The following is an 18166-nucleotide window of genomic DNA, read 5'->3' on the forward strand; positions in this document are numbered from 1 at the left end:
TCTCTAATTCAATAGATAGTCCAACATGAATTTCTTATTTTAAAAAAAATTAAAACAATTCATTAAATCTACGTAGTATCTATGTATACAAGAACAGTTGAACATTTCATTATATTTTTAATAGAGTTATCGGATAAAGGTGATAAATAGATAATATTAATAGTTATATTTTAAAGTTCTATAACCAAAATATAAATTTACTCAAACATAAATCATGAATTTTATAGTTTACTCAAGTGTTTAATAAAAGCATGCATTTGATTGAATGATGGAATATCATTTTTAATATATATGTTTAGCAGACTTAATGTCAAAATCTTATACTCTATTTTTTCACTTTTAATTAAGAAAAAAAATTTATTTCAATATATTTGAATCTATATTCTTTTACTTTGACAATATTATTAATGCCGACTAAAATAAAATTTAGTTAGATAGTTTATATATTTTATTAGTGATAAAAAAAATTAAAACTATACTTTGAAAAGTTTGAATGTAGTTTTTTTTTTATTTACAAAATTCAATTAATTTAAATACTTAAAATAATGGACGTCAAATTTTGAAAATTAATTATTACAATTTGATTGGTTTCAAAAAGGAGTATAAAATATTATTTTAAAATATTATAAAAAGCTTAAAACTATTTTTTTATTTTAATGGCTTTAAACCTATTTACAAAATCTTTGATGTTATAATATATAGTTTCTAAATTCAGCTTCTCATTGGAGCTCAAGAGGGCTTAGGCCTTCACAAAAGTTTAAAATTATATATATAAATTTTAAAATAATTTAAATTTATTATAAAGTTTAAATTATTTATTCTTTTAATTATTTAAAATTTAACTTTCTTGTATAAAAAATTTAAAATCCAATCATATATATATAAAGAGTAAGGAACATGTGCATTTTAGGAAACTTTTAGTATTAAAAGTTAGTTTTTGTTAGGTTTTTGAGTTAAAAAATATTTTACTTTTTTTAAAATTATATTTAAAGTGGGCCCTGTATTTAAATTTAAATTTTAAATATGATTTTTTTTATCATTTACGAGGTGTTATATATTAGTTACAAATTTCAAATTATTAAGCACTTTTTTTGGTGAAATGAAATTAAGGAAATAAGCAACTAGTTACATGTAAAAACTAAAACTATTAACTTTATTCATGTCCAAGGTTTCTTGCATCTCTCTTGGAGGATAATCAAGTATATGTAAGTCTTCCTTTCTTTCAAGAGCCAATTTGGCTATAACGTCCATAGTCGGATTATTCTTCTGAGGTATATGTTTTACAAGTCACTGACCTTCATGTCATCTTGAATCAATTTAATAGCCTCCAAACTATCTGATTGGATTATCACCTTATCATGTCATCTTTTTCGGATGAGGCTAATACCATCCAAAATGCCCCATAATTCAGCGTCAAAAGTTGAGCACTTCCCCAAAATGGTGATTATATCTGAGAATCCAATCTCTATTTGCATTTCGCACAATACCCCCAACAACAGCAAGACCAGATCCTAGTGAAATAGTGCCATCGGTATTTAGGATAATCCAGTTTCCTATTTTTGGTTGGCCAAAAGCAAAGTCCTGACAACAAGTCGAAACATCTTTGAACACCATAGAATATTGTTTAGCCTAACTCTCTGAAATTTTAACAATCTCATTCGAATCCCAAGTCGTTTCTTGAAAGACAAATAGATTACGGTTCTTCCAAATATGCCAAGCGAGGATACCAAATAGACAGGCCTAATTAGCTCCTCCTACATGCATTTTTGAAAGATCCTGCAAATTAGAAATTAGCCAATCAGGTAAATTATTCAAAAAGAAATTCCTCTGTTGATTTACCGATATAACACTTAGCCAAACCATCTTTTGCTATTGAATAATCTCTAAGAACATGCAAGATATCTTCCAATTCATGACCACAAATTGGACATGAAGAATTAGTCCCAATCCCCCTCTTAACTCTTTCCTCGTTCGTGAGAATTCTTTGTTGCAGAGTAGCCTAAATAAAGAAACGCACTCTTTGAGGTCCTGGGTATTTCCATGCAATTTTCCATTTATCGTCTCTTGAGTTCCAAGAGTTTTCTTTCAGCCTCCTGTACGCACTTTTGACAGAGAAAGCACCTGTAGTCGAGTAACACCAAGAAATCCTATCTGGTCTCCCTAAAGGGTTTGGGGGTGGAATTCCTACAGTGCATTTTAAGAAATCTTTCGGTAGCCAAACACGAAAGAGTTCAAGATTCCATGGTCCTGCTTTTGTAGTCATTTCCTTAAAAGAAAAATCTAAAACTAAATTTGCAGTAGCATAAATGTGATTAATCAAGGGCCCTATGCCTGGAAGCCAAGGATCTAGCACCTAATTTTACTTCCACCGCCAACTGACCAGAAAATGTTTTCATGAAGAAAAGACTGTAACACCCCTTACCCGAGACCATTGTCGGAGTCGAGCACGAGGCATTACTTGACTTAACTTAAAAGTTCGGGGCATAAAAATTTACTTTTAAAAGTTATTTCACTGTTCATAATAAGGCTGTCCACCTGCGCAGAAGTCACTAAATCAATTATAACTCGAGATACGAAACTCAAAATTTAGATCCGTAAATTTTCCCTGAAACTAGACTCATATATATTTTTACCATGAATTTTTTAGAATTTTTGGTTTAGCAAATTAGTACAGTTTATTAATTAAAGTCTCCCCTGTTTCACTGATCGACTCTCCTGACCTCTCGTCACTAAAATTCAATTATCTCATTGTACAAACTTCATATAGTGTTTTCACTTGTTTCTAAAGAAAATAGACTCAATAAGGAATATATAAATATAAATTACAACTCATAAATATTTTTTTACAATTTTTAATTATTTTCCAAAGTTAGAATAGGGGATTCCGAAAACCCCTTTGACCTTGTCTAACTAAAATACAAATATCTCAGAATACATAATTTCTTTGTCTACACCGTTATTTTTCTATGAAAATAGACTCAATAAGATTTAATTCTATATCTCATACACCCTCTATTTCATTTTCTACTATCCTTGGTGATTTTTCAAAATCACGTCACTACTGCTGTCTCAAAACTGATTCACTACCAATTTTTACTTTTTCATGATTTCTATGCATAATTTATCACCTAGACATTTATAACAACAAACACCTTCATATTTGGTCATTTTAATAACTATTCATCATCAAATATTTACATATCATCTTTTGGTCATATCTTAAGAATATACAATCGAAATGACCAAGTCCCTATACATGCCATAGCTCAAAACATTTATCGTCTTAAAATACCGAGTTGTGGTGGTTGATAGTGTGAATGCTTTCCGACGTCTTCAAGATCCCGACTATGCTTGATAATACTATATGAAAGAAAAAGAAATAAAAGAAATAAGCATAAAGCTTAGTAAGTTTACAAGTAAATAAATAACAACATTTATCATAAACAATTATATTCATAAATTTTTATTAAGCATTAAGATCTTTAGTTTCTTCTTTACTTACTCTCTTACTCGTTTACTTACTTGCTTGCTTAACTTACTCTTTCGTTGCTGAAATTTCTTTTCTCAACTGATAACTGAAATACTCTTAATCTTATTAACTCACCTGAACTTGTCTATTAGGCTTTTACCTGAACATCGTCTATTTATTAGCCCGTTGAATCACTTGGAATACTAAGGATACTCGGTCTCCTGTCTGAATATAACATGCCAAAGCTATGTCCTAGACATAGTATTACATGGGATGTTTCTTGTACTGCTAATGCCATATCCCAGATATGGTCTTACATGAGAGTTCTCATATAGGTGCCCATGCCATGTCCCAGACATGGTCTTACGGGGGACCTCTCATCTCGGTGCCAACGCCATGTCCCAGACATGGTCTTACATGGGACCTCTCATCTTAGTGCCAACGCCATGTCCTAGACATGATCTTACATGGGACCTCTTATAATCTCAATGATGCCAATTTCATGTCCTAGACATGGTCTTACATGAGATCTCTTTACCCAAATGTCATGACATTTGTATCGATACATTCCTCATGTTTCAACGGGGCCTTTTAACACTGATTCTCTGTCACCTCATACTTAAGTCAACATTAGATATTTTCATGAAATAAATGCATAATTTCTGAAAAATAACAGCATTAATAATAATTATAAAAATATTGCATTTATTTACCGTAAACTTACCTCGATACAAAATATGATCAAATCTAGCACTTTAGTCCTCAACCTTTTTTTTCCCCAGTCTAACTCTGAATTTTGTTCTTCTTGATCTATAATAGAAAATTTAGCTTATTTAAAACTCACATTCAACAAAATAGTCCTTAAATCAAACTTTGACAAAATTTCAATTTTGCCCCTAAACTTTTGCATATTTACACTTTTGTCCCAAAGCTCGAAAATTAAACTTCATCCCTTATTATTATGTTTTATGACATGCTGAACATTTTTCCCTTCTATGGCAACATCAAATTCCCACTCTAACACTTACTTATGAACATTAGGTATTTTTACCGATTATGTCGTTTTACTCGTTTTCACTTAAAATCACTTAGCAAAAGTTGTTTAACATAATTTCAAGCTTCATATTCTACCATAAAATATCAAAATAAACACATTTCACCTATGAGTATTTTTCCAAATATGAACCCTAGGTTAAATTATTGCTAGAATAAGCTAAATCAAGTTACCGGGACTCCAAAAATGTAAAGAACATTAAAAACGGGGCTAGAACAGACTTACAATCGAGATTGGAAGCTTGAAAAACCCTAGCCATGGTTTCCCCTTGTGGAATTCGGCCATGGGGTTGAAGATGGACAAAAATTGGCTTTTAATTTTGTTTTTAATTCATTTTAATAACTAAATGACCAAAATGCCCTTAATGAAAAAGTTTGGAAACATGCCTAACCAAGTCCATTTTTGTCTACCAACTTAACCAATGGTCTAATTACCATATAAGGACCTCCAATTTAAAATTTCATAACAATTTGACACCTTTAACATGTAGAACTCAACTTTTGTATTTTTTACAATTTAGTCCTTTTGACTAAATTGAGTGTCCAAACGTCGAAATTTTCGAACGAAATTTTCACGAATTAATTTTATGAAATTTTAATCCATAAAAATATAATAAAATATTTTTTTCCTCATCGGATTTGTGGTCCCGAAACCGCTGTTCCAACTAGGCCCCAAATCAGGATGTTACAAAGACCAAGCTTTAGAAAGAAACCTCTAAAGGAACGAACTCCTACCCCTCACAATGTTCTCAGGTATATTCTCCTTCGTCCCATATTTTGAGCGAAATACACAAACCCATAAAGCATCAGTATTTGTAATTATATTATAACCAAGTTTCAAAAGGAAAGCAACGTTTTGATCGCGTAATTGCCTTATTCCAAGCCCTCCACAAGATTTAGGCTGACAGATTGAATTTCATTTCCATTAGAATAACCCCAAATAAAATTCCTCACCATGCATTCAATCTCTTCACAGATTTTTGCAGAGACCATCATAGATTGCATGAAATAACTAGGAATAGATAGAAGAACCGATTGGGCCAAAGTAACTCGACCCGCAAAAGACAACTTTTTGGCATCCCAATTCTACAATTTGTTATGAACCTTTTCCACCCAAAGTATAATGTGTTATTAGTGACACTTTGATGAAAAAGTGGAATGCCCAAGAATTTGCACTCGTTGAAAGCCAAACAAGTCACTAATCATTTTTGCTGTAGCCTCATCCACTCCACTTGAAAAAAAAACACTAGTTTTTCGAGTAATTATTTTATGACCTGAGAAATCACATAAGTGGTTCAAAATACCTTTATGAAGTCTACCTTGCTCCAAATTTGCTTTGCAAAAGATAACCAAATCATTTGTAACATCCCAAAAATTGGGGGTTAGTAGAAACAGGCTTGTAAATCGAGAGAGAGTAGTCATGCCTTGTTTTAAAAGTAAATATTGCAAAATTATTTCAAGAACGTGGAAAAATCCTAATGGTTAAAAGAAATATGAAAAAACATGTAACACCCTTAACCCGTATCCATCTCCAGAATAAGGTTATAGAGCATTACCGGAGTTTACAAATTAATTTACAGACATTTCATTTCATCAAGCATTCATATTTAAAATCAATCAAAATCAAAATATTAATGAGATAACATTGGCCAATTTCACTCATACACGTCATTATAACCAGAATCAAAACATCCAAAATTATCGATAGAATTAATGGATAGTGTGATAAACATTCATACATCCATTCAATGCATTATTCCCCTTTTTATCAAATATATCAATGTTTCATCAATTTTCATACAATGACCATTCAAATCATATTCAAATCAATAACATACATTTCAAGCATTTAAGAATATAATTCAAGTTACACGAACTTACCAAACTAAATTGCAGAAATACCAAAAATTCTGAGACATTTTGGTAATTTTCTATTTTCCTCGAATTTCCACCCAATCATGATCTAAATTAATATTTCATTCAATTTATTAATTTAAATGATAAAACAATTCATTTCATGCAATTTGGTCACTTTTTGACATTTTTACCAATTTACCCTTAAAATATTACTTTTATTCAATTTAGTCATTGAACCTAAAACATGCAAATTGACCATTTTTAATGAAAACTTATGCTAGTTGAATAATCATTTATTTTCCTCCTCCTCCTCTTCATTCCACATCCTTAATGTATAATATGCTTATATGTAACATTATCTATAATTCCATCATTTATTTATATATTAATTCAAAGCTGTCCACTTGAGTCATAATTACTAAATTATTTATATCTTGAGCTACGGAACTCCGAATTAAGATCCGCTAAATTCCTATGAAACTATACTCACATATCTTCTTACCATAAAATTTTCAGAATTTTTAGTTTAGCCAATAAGTACATTTTCTTCTTTAAAGTTTTCCCTATTTCACTGTTTAACAGTTCCGCCCCTCTTCACTAAAAATTAATTATATCTTTGTACAGAATTTGGAAGATGTTTCCATTTGTTTCTATTGAAAATAGACTCATTAAGTATTTTAAACATATAAATTTAAGCCTCTAATTATTTTTATTCAAATTTTTATGATTTTCCAAATTCAGAACAGGGGAACCCGATTTCATTCTAACCTTGTCTCACAAAATTTATTATATCTCATGATTTACAATTCCATTACTTACACCGTTTATTCTATGAGAAACTAGACTTAATAAGATTTAAATCCATATTGTTTTCATCCTCTAATTCAATTTCCACAATTTATGGTGATTTTTCAAACTTAACCTATTGCTGCTGTCCAAAACTATTTTAGTGCAAAATGTTGATTACTAAATTTATAACTCCCTTATTCCCTTTGTCTATAATATTTCCCATCATTTTTACTTATTTCCCTTCACTAATATATCAAGAACATAAGACTTTATTTAAGAAAACTCTACTATAACATCATTTCCATACTTTTTCAACAATAACAAACTTAAAAATATATTGAAATCTTGATGTTCTTTCCTTATGCTATTGATTTCAATCTTTAACTTGATTTTCTCTCTCCTCCAGTTTCTATTTCTTGAATCTAACTTGAAATTATAGCTCCCCAGTGTCTCCTTATTATTTTTCTCTCTTGGAAGCTATGGAAATTCTTTTGATTTCTAGGTGAAAATAGTGAATTTTTTGTGAAAGGACCAAATTGTAAAAAAAACAAAACTTTCTTTCTTCTCTTCTCTTCTCTTCTAACATTGGTTGCATGGAAAGATGATGATTTTTCATCATCTTTCCTCCCTTTTATATTAATCATTTAATAATAAAATAATACTAAAAATCTTAATAAAATATTAATTAAATAACATTTATCTAATTAATTAATTAAAAATATCACAAACATCATCATTACCTTCTAGAATTCTCTCTCTATTTGACCATTTTACCCTTTATAATATTTTGAAATTCCATCCTTGAGTCATCACTTAATTTGGTAAAATTGTAATTTAGTCCCTCAAAATTCTTCACCTTTTCAATTTGGTCCTAATTCATCCATTTTCCTTAGTTTCTAGATTATTCTACCCTTAAATATTTACACTATTGGTCCTTCAATTTTTTCGTATTTACACTTTAACCCCTTAAATTTTGAGTATTTACTCTTGGGCAACAAAACTTTTCTCACTTTTGCAATTTAATCCTTTCTTGAATTAATATGTCATAATATACTTCTCAATGTTGACATAACTCAATATTACCCTTTTTATCACTTTATTTCCTTATTTTACTATATCAAGGATATTATCTTACTTTCTTACTGTAGTAATTTCTGGGGTATTACAAAACATGGAAATTAAATGAGGTCCCAAGTTCGAATCATTTCCATTGCGAAACAATTTAATTTTTGGCAAAAATCCCTTATTTTTAATGTGTGTGCCACCTAACCCTTGTAACCCTAGGTATAAATGTTAATTTTCACAAATAATCAGCCTTGAATCCTCCTCCTCATTGCCCTATTCGTTCATGTCCTCCTCTCTCTCTCTCTTTTTGATTTTTTTTCCTTTCCTCCATTAATGTCGTTGCCTACACCTCCCATTTTACAATCTCTTTCTTTTTCCTTTTGCATCAAGATTGTGCACTATCTTATTTATTATATTCCTACCATTTATCTTCATCTAAATCAGCCCCAAATCTGAAATCTTGAACCCCAAGATCGATCCCGAACATTTCCAAGAATGTGTCATTGCCGTTTCGCTCTAGTAGCTTGGGTAAGATCTCTTTTCTCTTCAATTTCTTGATTAATATTTTCAATTAAAAACCAAAATTTCTAGATCTTGAATTTGGAGGATTTTAAATGATTTCAAAGGTATTTTTTCTATATTTTAATGAGATCTCAAACCATTTTAAAATTTAGCCCTAATTTTAGCCACCATGGGTAGTGGTGCGTGCGCCTATGTGCAAGAAAGGGGGCTGTTTTGTTTCTTGGGTCTTGCCAATATTTTTCTAGTATTAAATTGTGTTTTTGAACCCTTATAATCATCCTTCAATCAAATTTTAATTAGGGAGAGACGTTCTTGATCAATTAGCCAATCGAATCCCACAAATCGTGAAGCGTAAGTGCAATTAAGGGTAACTAGTTTGTTATTTTGACATAGTTGTTGGGTAAAGGTTATGAATTGATTAAATGAAGGAATTTAATCATTAATTAGCAACTGATTTTTTAGTATATTATTGAATTAGGTGCTAACCCAAACGACCCAAATCATCCGTAAAGGCAAAGAACGATTGTACGTACGGTTCATATTGATACAGTGTAAGGAATCTAACTAGTTTAGATTCAGAAAATAGTTATAATTTCAATGATTGGTTTGAACTCATAAGTGGGTGTTTGGGGGCTGATTTAATGGTAAATTTATTGAATTTATACTGAATTTTGGTTTAGGTTCATTTAAGGAATTATTAAGGAAAATTGGAAGATTCGCTAATGTGCTGCGAGGAAGTGAAAAACAAGGTGTGGATCCTAAACTCATAAAATTGTTTGAAAATGTTAAATATTATGTTATATTTGATAAATTAGCTTGTTGAATAGATTGACTTAATAGTCAAATTATTGATTTTGTGAGTGGCCGAACCAGGTATGTTTTGAGCCTTAAAATATTAACATGTTGGCAAAATTGCTAGTTTGATAGTATGAATATTTGATTGAGTTTGTAATTGCATATTTGAATACAAGAAATGAGAATGTTTGATTGAATGATATGATGTGTTGAGATATTAAGCTTATGTATGATTTTAACGCATGAGATATTTGTTATATTGTGTACTGAAAAGGGTGCTATTTATGCACAAAGAAAATCTGTAAAGTATGTGAATTGAACGATATTGATTGATACCAACACAATGGTAATTTAAAAGATTGGAACACTGTTTCCATTTATTGAGAGCATGTGATTATTGGGGACATGATGAGCATGTCAAATGAATTTAAAAAGTATTGAGATATGATTATGTATGTGATTGTGTGACATATTGCATATGCATTGGGTTGGGATTTTGTGGTTGACGGAGGAGTTCCGTGGAGTACCGATGGCATCTTAAGCCCGCATTATTCGTAGTCAGTGCACTGCACCTGGAGCACCAAGGGGAATGGCGATTTATCACATTTTTACTGGCAACTTGTCTACATTTTTACTGGTAGAATTTTCTGCATATTGTTATCGGTGGTTTTAACCACAACGGGCTTAAGCCCATAATGTTTTGGAGTTCAAATGACAGGTTCTGGGGAACTCGTGGTTTGTAGCGGATGGTATGCGTGGGAACCTTTTTACATTACATCATGTGCACAACATATCCGAATGTTATTGATTTATGCTACTATTGTATTTTGTTATATTGAATGGTATCTAAATTAATGATTGTCACTCGAATGAATGATGACCCATGCTTATACACCGTTTGACATCGATATTGATAATGGCTATGTAATGATATGAAGTTCCAGTGATGGTTCTGTATTCTTCTCTTAATGCTAATATGTTTCACTGTATTTGATGTTTTTGTCTGTTTAAATAATTGTTTGACTCACACTGAGTTTTTCATAAGCTCACCCCTAATAGTGTTTAACTTTTAAGGTAAACCTCAAAATTAGGACTGGACTCAGCATTCGGAGAATCACTTTGGACCTTGGACTATTCTTAATAAGTATTATTAAGTCTTTATTGGTTTTAGCTTGTAATTTTTAATTATTTCTGGTTTGTGGCTTGGTAACTTTTCTTTTGAAGATTTTTGCATGCATGAATTATTCAAGCATAATAACCGGATAATGCATGATATCGGGCTTAAGAAAAATTTGATATTGTTTCCTAGTTTCCGCTGCATTGCAAATGAACTGTTTCTGAAAAACATATCGATAAGGCAACTAAGTTTCCAAAATGACTTGAAAAATAGTTTTTCCGCTGTATTAGTTTAACATCGAGTTTTTTTTCAAGAAGAGTGGCAAGCAAACGGTTTTTCTAAAACAACACTATCAACAATAAAATGAATCCTAAGCATACACGACCTAATGAATGAATGCTTTTAAGCTAACTCAAAATATAACTACGGTTTTCTCCAAAATTAGTTTATTTAAAATCCTCAAAAGTAACATAAGTTAGCTTAGCCATTTCGTTGGCTAACGTAGCATTCTTAATCTAGCCATAACGTCTAGGTCGGGTTTGGGTGGTTACATCGTCGGTAAAAAACAGATGAGAAAGAGCTAGCCTTGATCTGGATAAACGTATAGGACTCCAAATCCCATCTGAAATAGCTTTATGAATACCATGCCCAAACCATTTCATGCACAACACAAAGAGATACGAAGAAAGTGGACATCCTTGTCAAATTCCTCGAACTAGCCGGAATTTATTAGACGAGACTCCATTCCACAAAACCTGCAAAGTGGAGTTAGTGATAGTAGATATAATAACATTTCTAAGATAATTTGGAATACCTACTGCCTGTAAATAAATATCAATAAAGTCCCATCTCACACGATCATAAGCTTTCTCAAGATCAATTTTGATCGCTATCCACTTCCTTTTATTTCGACCTTGCATAGAGTGGATTGCTTCTTCCGCAATGATGATGTTATTAGTTATATTCTTACCAACTATGAACCCAACCTGCTTTTGAGCAAAATTATTAAGCATTTTAAATAACTACTGAATACACTTTTTTGTATTTACATTTTTATTCCCTAATACTCTATTTTGAATTATAATTTACTATCAATACAATTTAACTATAATAATAGATAATAAATCTATTTATTACGTACAATGTCAACAATTCATTTCATATTAAACCTTATTTGATAAGTTGTCTAATATTCATTTTTGAGCAAAATAATGTCATATACAACAATAAATACATTAAATAGAATTTATCTATTTCTTAATGTCAATGTAAAAGGTAATAGAAAATTTCTTAATATGAATACGGGAAATAAAACCACAACAATTAAAGAATAATTTATATAAAATAAAATCAATATTCAAAGTTCACCATTCTTTCTTCCATTTTATGCATGTATAAAGGCCTATAAATAGGATTTCTCCATCACACAAGATAAGAATCTAATATTATATATATAATAAGGAACCATTTTAGGAAATTTTGAGTTTTAAGTTAGTTCTTTTATTTATATTTAAAGTGGATCTCATATCTATATTTAATTTTTAATAGTAAATTATATTAATTAATAAATACAATAAATTAAATATTATTTTAATTTTCAGTTGGTTTTTCTAAGTAAGCAAATATATTATTTTATCTCATTTTAAATAAAAAGAAAATAATTATGTAATGTGCTAGAAACAAAATTTTTTTAACCTCTATTTTATTTTTAATAATTTTCAATATCAAAATAACAAAGTATATAATATTATGTATTTTACAATTAAATTTAAATAATAATATTTCAAAAAGTTATTTAATTGAAATTCGGACTAAGAGGAGCCAACGAGAAAAAAAATAAGTGATACTTATTTAATATACCTTCTCTTTTATTTTTTATAATTACTTTAATTAAATCAATCAAACTTAGGGTTAATTTTTTAATGGTAAACTATTAAAATAGTCACTTTTGTTTACCTCAGGTTACATTTTAATCATTTATGTTTGAAATGTTACGTTTTAGTCACTTACGTTAACGTGTTGTAACATTTTAGTCACTGAGCCATTAATTGTCATTAACGGTGTAACGGTAAGCTGACGTGGCATGTTAAATCATCATTTCAAACAAAAATTTCATGTTAAATTATACAATTGGTCCCAATATTTTTTCGTTTTGAGCAATTTAATTTTTTTATGTTCTTTTAACTTTCCTTTTTTTTCTTCATTTTTCATTCTCTTTTGCTTCATCCTCTGTTTTCCTCCCTTCTTCACTCTTTTAATGTAGTTTTTCTATTTTTTTTCATTTGTTAAAACTAAAGGGGAAGAAGAAAAGAAAAATAAAGAAAAAAATTAAATTGTTCAAAAAAATATAGATAGACTAGTTTTAACAAATGGAAAACATAGAAAAACTAAGTTAAAAAAGATGGAGAAGGGAGGAAAACAAAGGGAGGAGCAAAAGAGAATGGAAAAAAAAAGTTAAAAGAAAATAAAAAAATTTTAAATTGCTCAAGACGAAAAAATATGGGGATCAATTGTATAATTTAACCTAAAATTATTGTTTGAAATGATGATTTGACGTGCCAGATCAACTTACCGTTACACCGTTAACAGCAATTATTGACTCAGTTACTAAAATGTTACAATACGTTAACGTAAGTGACTAAAACATAACATTTCAAACATAAGTGACTAAAATGTAATCTAAGGTAAACAAAAGTGACTATTTTGACAGTTTACCCTTTTTTAAATGTTGAAACAATTTTTTATTTTGAGGGTTAATTTTTTTAATATGACTAAATTGATACAATATGTAAAAGTTTAAAGCTAAATTTATTATTGTACCAATTTTAAACAGTCACCTCACCCTTCCATTAAACAATTAATAGCACTTAATAGAAATGACTAAAAACCAAACTTGATTAGTTTAGTGAAAGTTTTTAAAAAAATTATAATTGAGTGAAAAAAAGAACTAGCATAATTAGATGACTTGTGTGGTATAATTTACTCAAAAATATATGAAGAGAAGCTTTTCACGATCATCGAGTTTATTGGTATTTAGAACCTTGTCGGGAAAAAAAATCTTGATCTCTTGAAGTTTTTAACTAGAAAAGTACTTTTAATATAATTTTTGTGGTTTTAAATTCGGTAAAAAAATTGGAAGTTACATTTTTCTTTTTCTTTTTATAATTTGATTAGGGTAGGAGATGAAAGAGAATTTGTTTTCATGTCTGTTTTTGACATTTTTTAGGTCCTAGGCGAAATAACAAACTAGACCCTTTTAAAAATATATAAAATATAATGCAATAAAATAAAATTATATACTAATAATTTCATTAAAATAAAACGTTTTATGGCATTAAGCGAATAATATATTTTTCTAACAAAATTTTTTTAAAAATATTTTCCATTCAATTTACTCTTATGTTATCAACTACAAAAACACAAAAAGAAAATCATAAAAAATGAGTTCTATGAGCATTTCGATATACAAAATCATTAATGATAATATCAACATCAATGTTTTTCAAAAAACTTCTCTTGATATTTTATTTTAAAATTAGTTACTACTAATAAAAGGGACAAAACTCAAAACTACACATGAATTTTGGTCTAATGTGTAATGTTATACATGACTATTAAGTGACTATCTTTTTTATTTTAAAAAATCATATTAGTAAACTTATTAGAAAATTGGACGAATTTAACAATTGAACCCGGATTTTAAAACATGAAATATAAAAGGATTAAATTTCAAATATATAAAAAGTATAAGGATTTAAAAGCATATTTTAAGCTATTATTTATATAGTATCTATTTCAGTTACACCTAAGTCACTGTTGTACAAATCTCGTACATTAGATTTTAAAAAAAAAACTTATATAAAAAAATCAATTATAAGTGGATATGGCGTGATGATTATCACAATAAGTCATAATTTTTTATTTTAATGCGTCGAAAAATATAAATTATGTATTCAAGTAAGAAAAAAAATATCTATTTATACTATTATTATTTAAGAATTTTACTTAACTATATGATGAATTAATTCAGCTTCAATTTAATTGTGAATTTATTAAAAAAGATAATCATTTTATATATTGTTATTGGAGTAAAAAATTCTATCTAGATTAATATCATTTGCTTTTAGAGTATAATGAAATAATAATTAAAAAAAATACTTGGCATTAGTTTAGATCTAGTTATTGAATTTTTTTACTCTATTAATATTAGACAAAAAAATCTATTACTTATACCAAATAACAAATAATATTTAAGAATCTTTTTATCTCAAATAAATATTATCTTTAAGTCATTATAAAGGTTTTCTTGAACCCTAAAAATTTGCCTTTCATATCACCTTTATGTTTAAAATATTATTTATTTTACCACATTTTATATAGCTTTTTGTATCAATTTTTAATGTAATGATTGAAGTAAATTTTTTATTGACGTCATCCACTTCATATTCCACACTACAATTACTTTAGAAAATATTTTAATTTGGTAATTAATTTGTAGGGTTTTTTACAAAAATATTATTAAAAAAATAAAAATTTACTAAAATGTTATAACTTTTTTTTATTTACCAAAATATATATAATTTTTTTTATTTACCAAAATATATCAAAAAAACCTATAAAAAAATCAGATCGATGTGACGGGACCTTGGTCACGCCAATGGTGTTGGCGGCACCAGTAAATAATAGGGGGGTCGGTTAGGGGGGGTCGCTGGTGGGGGGGCAGAAGGAGAGGGAAAGAAAGAAAGAAAGGAGAGGAAAGAAAGAAAAAGAAGGAAAGAAATGGAAAGGAGAAGAGAAAAAAAAGAAAGAAAGAAGAAGAAGAAAAGGAAAAGAGAAGAAAAAAGAAAGAAAGAAGGAAAAAAAAGGAAAGGAGAAGAGAAAAAAAAAGAAGAAGAAGAGGGAAGGAAGGAAAAAAAAGAAAAAAAAGGTAATTTTATTTATAAATTTAATTTTTTTGTAATATTTGTGTATTTAAAATTTATGTTATGTACATTATAGTTATTTTATTATTTTATTTAGCATATATATTTTATGAAATATATTTAGAATGAAAAAATAATGGTATGTACATTGTATGTTGATTAGGGATTTTTTTTATGAAATTTACTTAGGAATTTGAAATTAAAATTTTAGGAAAATAGCATTAAAAGTAAAATGACAAAGAAGTATGTTTAAGAAAACATAAAATATGAAAAGAAAAAACGGGAATTGTATATTTATCGAAAATAATAAAATGCTGAAAAAATGCGAAAAATGCACATGTAATAGATTTCAAACATAATAAATTGAAATAATGTAAAATTATAAAATAAAAAATTATGATTTTTTTAAAAAAATAAAATGCGGATAAAAAAATACGAACAAATGGCCGAAGTAAGAGTGTATTAGTAAATTTTTTTAAAAAATTCAGAAATAATTTATACAAATAATTGAAACAAAATGTACTGAAAAAATATAAAATAATAAAATACAAAATAATATAGTTTTATTGAAAGTAATAAAAATCAGGAAAATAATAATACGACCAAAGGGCAGGGGAAAGAGTTTATTGCGGGTTTTTTAGCAAAATATTACAAAAAAAATACAAAAATATTATAAACTTTTTCTTTATTTACCAAAATAATAGAGGGAAAAAAAGGGTGATGGAGGGAAAAAAAGGCGGCACAAATATGTGGCTAATTACCTTTTAATCCCTCCTTATTTATTATTTTCTTTTATTCCTCCTTAACACACTAAATTAATAAATTTCAAACATGATGCACTGAAATAATGTAAAATTATAAAAGACTAAGTTTATGATATTTTTTAAAGTAATAAATACGGAGAAAAAAATACGAACAAATGGTAGAAGTAAGAGTGTATTACTAACTTTTATAAAATTCAGAAATAATTAATACAAAATATTTCAAAGAAAATGTACTGAAATAATATAAAACAATAAAATACGAGAATAATATATTTTTATTTAAAGTAATAAAAATCAAAAAAATAATAAGAGCAAAGGGCAATGGTAAGGGTTATTTTTTTACACCAAATTAATTTAAATAACACACTAGAGTAATAAATTTCAAAAATTATGCACTGAAATAATGTAAAATTATAAAATTAGAAATTATGATATTTTTTAAAGTAATAAAATGCGGAGAAAAAATACGAATAAATGGCCGAAGTAAGATTTTTTTACTAACTTTTTTTTCAACTTGCAGGCATCGCAATGGGTCGATTGATACAAAGCGATATTAGACACATATCTGATGCGGCTAATAACGCGGTATGATTTATTATTTGTTAATCAGGAGTTCTATTTATTTAAAAACGATATACGCAGTATATACAAATAAATTATGTTATCGTAATATTTTTCTGTAATTTTACACTATCAGGACTCGTTCCGAGTATTAAGGGGCCGTGTGAGTGTTTTAAAGATAGCTCCGGATGCACGATTTATGCCGTACCTGGAGCTAGCCGGATTTGGGTCAGCATTGATCCGGTCCTCCGACTTGCGGTTTGATTTATTATCTGCGCTAGTGGAGCGGTGGCGTCCGGAGACTCATACTTTCCATTTTCTGTGCGGGGAGTGCACGGTGACCTTGGAGGGTGTTGCAGTGCAGCTTGGGCTCCCAATTGACGGGAGTCCCGTAACGGGAGTATATTCATTCACCGATCCGGTTGCAGTTTGCTATCAACTCCTAGGAGAGTCACCAGAAGATGGTGATAAATATTTTTTCGGTATAAAATTTACATGGCTAAAAGCCAAAATATGTGGATTATCAGCGACCGCCACTGAAGGTGAGTTGATGTGTGCTGCTCGAGCGTACATCATGCATATGATAGGGGCAGTACTCATGCCTGATGCAAACGGCGACAGTGTGCATTTGTCGTACTTGCCCCTGCTAGCTGATTTCTCCACTGCTAGGTCGTATAGCTGGGGTTCCGCCGTTCTAGCAACGCTGTACCGGGAGCTTTGTCGGGCGACAGAGCCGCAAGTTAAAGACATCGGCGGATGCCTTATACTGCTGCAGTCATAGGCGCTTTATCGGATGCCGTTTTTGGCACGCGTTAGTCACCAACCCTATCTGTATCCACTGCCACTCAGGTGATAAAATATAAATTGTCATTATTTGTAGTCATAATATATATGGTAATGTTACCAACCCTAAACTCTATACTATTTTTTGTAGGTGGACGACCCGTCCAGGCATCGAGAAGTTGAGTGATGTCCCGATATACCGCCTCAGGATTGAACAGCATGCCCGGGAAGGGGTAAGCTGCTATTCTAATATTTGTGACATCTATTCTATTTCTATATCTTACTCACATGTTATCAGTCGAACTCGTTACAATGTTATTACTCATGCAGTTTATATGGATGCCATACCGGAGGCCAGAAATTACAAATGTTGTACCCTCGTCCGCACTCGTTGATTCCCACATATGGTGTACTAACACACAAATTATAAATTTCAACGTCGTCGAGTGGTATCACGGCAATCGCGTGC

At 29.5% G+C, this 18166-nt stretch overlaps 1 protein-coding gene across 1 annotated transcript; it reads left to right on the forward strand.

Annotated features, from left to right (window-relative positions):
• The first annotated feature begins 16881 nt into the window (after window positions 1–16881).
• On the forward strand, window positions 16882–17695 carry LOC121222072 (protein MAINTENANCE OF MERISTEMS-like). Its single transcript, XM_041101967.1, has 2 exons — window positions 16882–16938; window positions 17051–17695. Exons 1-2 carry the CDS (start codon window positions 16882–16884, stop codon window positions 17693–17695), a joined length of 702 nt encoding a protein of 233 aa, XP_040957901.1.
• Window positions 17696–18166: the final 471 nt, after the last annotated feature.

Source organism: Gossypium hirsutum, chromosome D10, assembly GCF_007990345.1.
Source record: "Gossypium hirsutum isolate 1008001.06 chromosome D10, Gossypium_hirsutum_v2.1, whole genome shotgun sequence".
In the NCBI taxonomy this organism is placed as follows: Eukaryota; Viridiplantae; Streptophyta; class Magnoliopsida; order Malvales; family Malvaceae; genus Gossypium; species Gossypium hirsutum.

Bases quoted from the DNA above. Each gene is read 5' to 3' on its own strand.
- LOC121222072 (XM_041101967.1), top strand. From the start codon at position 16,882: ATGGGTCGATTGATACAAAGCGATATTAGACACATATCTGATGCGGCT. The intron at 16,939-17,050 runs GTATGATTTATT...TTACACTATCAG, and splicing joins CTGATGCGGCTAATAACGCG to GACTCGTTCCGAGTATTAAG.